This window comes from Austrofundulus limnaeus, unplaced genomic scaffold, assembly GCF_001266775.1.
Source record: "Austrofundulus limnaeus strain Quisiro unplaced genomic scaffold, Austrofundulus_limnaeus-1.0 Scaffold65, whole genome shotgun sequence".
In the NCBI taxonomy this organism is placed as follows: Eukaryota; Metazoa; Chordata; class Actinopteri; order Cyprinodontiformes; family Rivulidae; genus Austrofundulus; species Austrofundulus limnaeus.
The window spans coordinates 1195452-1201877 of NW_013952467.1; the positions used below are offsets into that span (position 1 = coordinate 1195452).

The following is a 6426-nucleotide window of genomic DNA, read 5'->3' on the forward strand; positions in this document are numbered from 1 at the left end:
TCCTATTGGCCGAGGTCTAGTTTAAAGGAACCTCGGCCAATAGGAGAGAAGCTGGGGCGAAATAAAATATTATTAGGTGAAAAAGCATGTTTTAAATATATGTGATTGGTGATAAATGTGAAAGAAGAAAATAATGGCTTGGAAAAGTCAAATTACAACAAATGTACTTGTAATGAATAAACATAAACAAAAATATGCGATAAAGCACATTGAGAAAATATAATCCTTCAAAATTAAAATGTAAATACACATTTATATCTAAATAATTGATGTAATTGATTTAATGGCACAATAATTTATTTGTCAAACTTCTTTTTGACCCTATAATTTATTTTAATACGCCAGTTATATATTTATACATTTATTTCCAATAATGATAGGTTTGGTCCTCCATAGGTGAAGCAGTGAGGCTACAAGGAGCAGAGCTTTAAGTTGTTAAATCAGAAATGCATGGGAGCTAAAAACTGCTACACAGCTAATTAAGTTTAAGACTTACTCAAATCAGATAGAGTATTTTTAAAAGCCAATCAGAAACCAAAAACTGAATGTCTAAATTGAAATACTTCTAGGTGACATAAATGAAAAAGTAAGGTGCGGTGAACATATTTCTGATAGTGACAGAGATGTAAAAAAATTGTTTGCAAAGAACACAAATCTTGAAGTGTGTAACCCTTACTGAAAAAGAGAGGGATGAAAATCTCTGCTCAAGATTTAAACTATAAAAAGCCCAGAGTAAAGCATGGGACAAACTTATGATAACCCTGTGATACTTAAAAACAAAGGAGGCTTTTTGGTGACTCTGATAAGAGAGAGAAAACCCACAAATAGATTCAAACAAAAACAGAAACATTTCTTTTGAAAGTAAATTTGATGCAGTTTAATTAATTTCAATGTCAAATTTATTTATATACAGTGGCACAATAAAAACAACAAAAGCATGGCCAAAGTTCTTTACAGTTCAGTCAAAGACTCGTATCACTAAATCAAAAATAAAATACATAAACACAAAATAAAACCAAAATGTGTGGTTATTTTTAATTTGGTTTTTGGTGGTACAGCTGAATTTTTGTGTTTAGGACGTGTGTTTCAATGATTCTGCATGGCTAAATGCAGATTATTATGCCAAGTAAAACTGATGTTATTGTGCTGAATGAACCCTGTTAGTGAGAGCCCTTCATATCTCATTATGGAGATGTCTTTTCTGTCAATCAGCTGCTGCCTCCCCCTCTGTTGTAAAATGAGAAGACACTCTGCTCTGACAGCCATTCAGTTGTCACCAGGACCTATCATAACAAATCCACCAGTCCCTTCAAAGGCCTCTGATTCACAATTCATCAAGAGGGTTTATTGTTTGTTGAGTCTGCTGAGAGCATTTAGAGGAAATATTTACTTCACAAGACCTGCCTTTGCTTCTAATTTTGTGTTTTGCCTTGTGCCTGCCTGTCCTCTTTTCTGCATGAGATAAGTCTAAAAAGGTGCTAGTGATATTCACTCACCATTTTAGTGTCACGGGTCTTAAATTTTTAGTTCATGTGAGGCTCATGGGTACCCACCTTTGCCTTCGGAGCTGTAGCAGAAATGTAATTAGTGTCTCCATACTCTGTGCTCACTCATCACTACCATGCTGTGAGTTGGGCAGTTTGTTAAATCACTTTGGGTTGCTCGCAGTGAACCGGAGCTAAACCTATGTGGCTCACCCGGGGGTCCCACAGGTACATCAGACCCTTGGCTCCTTTCTCCACGGTGGTCCTTCTTTGTCTTTTCTCATCTGCCCATTTCACCCTCCCATTTTTCCATCTAATGTTTGTGTGAGAAACGGGATATGTACTGAAACAGCACTGGAAAAGCAATAATTTTCTTGTGTTTTGGTAGAATCTTTTGTTGCTACAATAGGGTTAAATAGTCGTTTGTAAAAGTTGAATATTATTACCTTCATTGATTGGTTGAGCTTTTAGAATGCAAGAAAATCGGTATGCATATTAATGGCAGATGAAATGTTTTTTGATCAAGAAAAACAATGGAATCAGTAGATGTTTTTGTTAGAAGAGTTCTGGTCATTTGCAGGTAGTTTTTCAAATTAAAGCTAGGGCGTTAATATACTGACTGGAGACAAGCTTCGCTGTGAGTTTCAACAATAAATAAAATGAACATCATCAGTTCTGTCAGACCCACTACAGCAGTGAACATTCTGTCCATTGTTGTGCTTTAATTGTGTGGAACAGAGTGATGAGTAGACTGTTAGCTCCTGCTGGTGGATCAGCTCTGCATGCTTCATTACCTTTGTGTGACTGTGTGAATTTGTGTGCATGTGTGGTACCGTGTTGGTTTAGGTCCATTCACATACGTTCAGRCCCTGCAATGGAGAGTGAAACTGTTTGTGTCACTGGATGAAGTAAGGTAACCACTTACACACATTTGCTTATTTTTCTCTCTAACTGAAATCAGATATGAACTTAATAGAAGAACCGAAATTTGATGTTTGTTCTGAAATCCCACCAATCCTTTTTGATGGGTTTAATACTTTTGTGCTCAGCGTGAAGGGTACTTGGACTGATTATTAGTCGGTAATCAAAGCTTTTCAAATGAGCTAGTCATAACTTTGGTTTATATCTTTGTGGCACTAATTGATTCAAGAAAAGAAGGAGGCATGATAGATTCATTTTAATAAACTTCATCATCCATTAAAAGTGGTCCTGATGATGGTTTGAATAACAGTGACTTTATCCAGAGTGAGTCTGTGCGAGATTGAGTTTGTGTCATCTTATCACACTTTAGTCTCTGAAATAGAGCCGATAATGCAAAGTCCACTTTAAAAGCAGTTTTTTTTGTGTGTGTGTGCAGCTTGTGTTCGGGTCCTCTTTCTCCTCTCGTGTTTCTCGAAGCTCGTCCTCTACGTCTGGCACACAGCTGGTGATGTTGACGCAGGAAGAGCAAAGGAGAGAAAACAGGGTAGAGTTGGAAGCAGGATTTTAAATGAGGAATGTCTTGTTTCATAAAAAACAGCAGCAAGAAAAGACTCATTTTTGTGTTACGTTAGCATTAGCCCTAGAGACACTGTTGTCTGAAAAGACAATATTTTTGTTGCTGCAGAAAAAAAAATACAAAAAGCATTGCTGCAGCTTATGTTGAACTAATGAAGCCTCCTGTGTAGACACTTGCAGGATAAATAATTGTGCTTTATGTCAGTTGGGTTCTTTTGTGTGATTACTGTGAACACACAACACTACGGATTCTTGTTGAAACCAGACACAACATCCTCACTAGATTACTGACCCTCTGAACTTAGGAGGAAACATGTGGGGAGGAGAGAGATTAGTAAAAACAGTGTAAAAAAACAGTGTGGGAGAGACAGGGAGTGTTTGGATCTGTTCTCCGGTACACAGCAGACACACACCATTTGGTCAGAACAGAAGTCTGTGCTGAGGACTGAGGAGGGTGACGTTTTCCGTTCTGTTATCTGATTATTCACTTGGATGTGCGAGAGAGTGCAGGCAGGAGAGGCAGCCTGTAAGCAGGCGTCAGAACTACTGTGCTCAAATGTAAGTGTGCGAGCCACATAGTTGCTTTCGAATCAGACCAACTTGTGATGCTCACAGTGGCCGGTTGTCATAGTGACGGAGGGTAGCAAGAGGAGCCTGCTCATTGCGCCACCTGATTGTGAGTGCGAGAGAGAGAGAGAGTCAGACAGAGGGTAGAATGCAGCGACACGGAGTTGCGCAGCAGTGATGGAGAGACGGGCTTTTTGCTGCCATCAGTGTTTTCATCAGTAGACTTGTGCTGCTGTGTCGAGGGTTACTGGAGATATTTTGCCACTTTCTCTCTTTGTCTCAACAACTTGGATTATCGCCTGTGTTCTGTGCTTGAATGGGAAGATGCTGATGCCCTATGATGTATGTGTCAAGTGTGTGTGAGATGTGAATTCACGTGTTGATTTCCATGCTCGCCTGGAGACCCACAGACACACAGTTTGACTCAATGCCTGCTGCCTCTGACAGGCTGAGGGACACACAGCAGGCCTGACCAGGGGCCCTACATGCCATGGTAAATAACGCTGGTTATAAACTTAATTTGGAGTTAGCATCCTGGCGCTAACCTGTGCAATCTTTTTAAGGATACAACATTGTACCAGCTTTGTTGTCAGATATTTTTAACATCCTTTCTGTAAGTATAAATGAATTGAAGCAGTTATTTGTAACTTTCAGCAGCATGGTATGTGTGCTAGTGACTTAGCCTTTCTATTTTGTCTGGATCAAGAATGAAACTGTGCATGATTGTATCCCTGTGGTCTTTTCCTGTTCTCTTTGGGATGCAGTGTTTTACCTAATTGCAGACATTGCTGTCCTATTTGAGCTGAGTGTGTGAGCTTTTGTCTTCTGCAGTCTGCCTAAAGTGTTAGAGAAGTACGTGTGTTTGTGTGTGTGTGTGAATTCTGGTGTCCATCTTTTCCTCCTGCAGGCTATGTTGTCCCACTTTGATACTATGTGTAAGCAAAAAGAATAGTGATGTGTCCTTTTCTGACTTACATTTGTGTGCGTAAGTTTATGTTGTGTGAAACACTCAAATTCAAACAGAACAAACAGAAATGTAGGAAAAGTAAGTGATGCGACAGTGACCAAAAAAGGAGTAATTGATACTACTTTAGAGTGCAAGCCAATGAATTTCTCAAGAACTTCCTAACCGGGTAATGATTCGTACTGCTGCAGTACAAGTATATCTTTTTAAATTTTCATCACAACTTTATCAAACAAATCTTCTCGGTCCGTGGACTTTTTTGGTCATTTGTTTTTTTGTTATAAAAACAGATTTTGCAAAACAAAACTATTTATTTATTTATTTATTTATTTATTTATTTATTTATTTATTTGTTTGTTTGTTTGTTTGTTTGTTTGTTTGTTTGTTTCATTTTAAAAGCAACATTAAAAACAGGTGGTAATTCTATTTGAACTTTATTTACAAAAAAAGGGAAAAAGTCTTTCTTTTTTATATTTGTTTAACTGAAAGTTTAACAAGTTTGACTGTCAACTCTAATACGTATACAGAATAAACCAGCGTCTGTTTCTACTTTAGGAAAAAGATTCTCAGTTAATGGATACTGATGCGAGTGATTTTTAAATGATGGGAATGTAATGCTCACAATGATAGCACATAGTCCAAAGTTTATTTTTCTATTTTGATTTGTATTTCTTTATCTCTTTTTGTAATTGTGTCATTTGTTCTTTAAAATTGAACCACTCTTATTCACATTTTTATATTTTTAATAATCATTTGCTAAATACAAAAATGTTCTTGAAAATGTGAATATGTATAAACAGATACAGTAAGCACCTATCTGTATTTATATCTATAGATACACAAAAGCTGTAACATGGCTATCTTTGCACAGGTTGTTCTCACACTGCTTTTGTGTTGAAGTAAGCCCACATATTGTCAAGACTTCAGTGCTTTTATTGTGTACTTATGCTAATGTGTTAATCAAGCTTGCAGTCAATAATTAATCACATGCAGAGAGTGCAGTATTTGAAACAGTCAAACACAAGCTTGTTTTATCCCTGTTGATGTCTTTATTTCTTGTTTTCATCCTTTTGAGAAGAAGACAATAATTGGCTGCTTTTTCTTCTACTTGAATGCCCCTTGTTACAAATTTCAAGTTTGTATTATTACAACCGACCTGCTTAACTATGCTTATAATGGAAGTTAAAAAGGATGTTTTTACAAATTTGCTCTGCTCATTTCCACTTATGATGAAAAAATTGACATTTTTTTGTCTTCCTCAAAGTAACGTTGCTTTCCATCTCAAACATCTTGCCTCTGTCTTTGTTTTTACAGGAAGAATGCAAGCAGATTATGGCACGCCAGAAATCTAACAGCCAGTCAGACTCACACGATGATGAAGTTTCTCCTCCTCCACCAAATCCTGTTGTCAAGGCCCGCCGCCGCAGGGGAGGAGTCAGCGCAGAAGTGTACACGGAGGAGGATGCTGTCAGCTACGTACGAAAGGTCTGTTTTCCAGCAGCTGAAATTATTCAAACATCGTCCCGTATTTTCAGCAACATCAAACGATATTGAAGCTGGCTATTGTTCATTAAAATGTTGGTCTTTACACCCACCAAAAAGCATGAATGAAAATATTCTAATCAAAGATTTAATTTTGCTTTCCATCTTGAAGGTTTATCATAATGTTAACTGCTATGGCAATATTTATTTAACAAAGACAGAAATACGTGGTCCAAGAATGAAGGTACTCCGTGAGATGATCAGCTGAGTTTTATTGCAACAACAGGAAACACAGAGAACAACCTGCCATGTCTCTGTGCCTCTGCTTCTCTCTGTCACTGTCTCTCCACACTACTGTTGAACACTGTTGAACACTAAAAGAAAAAAATTGTATAGGTCCTCTGGACAGGTTCTTCTCTAATGAAACGTTTC

General features: G+C 37.6%; 1 protein-coding gene across 2 annotated transcripts in view; it reads left to right on the forward strand.

The window, feature by feature from the left end:
* The window catches only part of prkar1b (protein kinase, cAMP-dependent, regulatory, type I, beta), a 60086-nt gene that overhangs the window by 7104 nt on the left and 46556 nt on the right, over positions 1 to 6426 (forward strand). For both annotated transcript variants that reach the window (XM_014010099.1, XM_014010100.1), the window contains exon 3: positions 5827 to 5997. In XM_014010099.1, coding sequence (XP_013865553.1) covers positions 5827 to 5997 — 171 coding nt within the window. The remainder of the gene's footprint in view (positions 1 to 5826; positions 5998 to 6426) is intronic.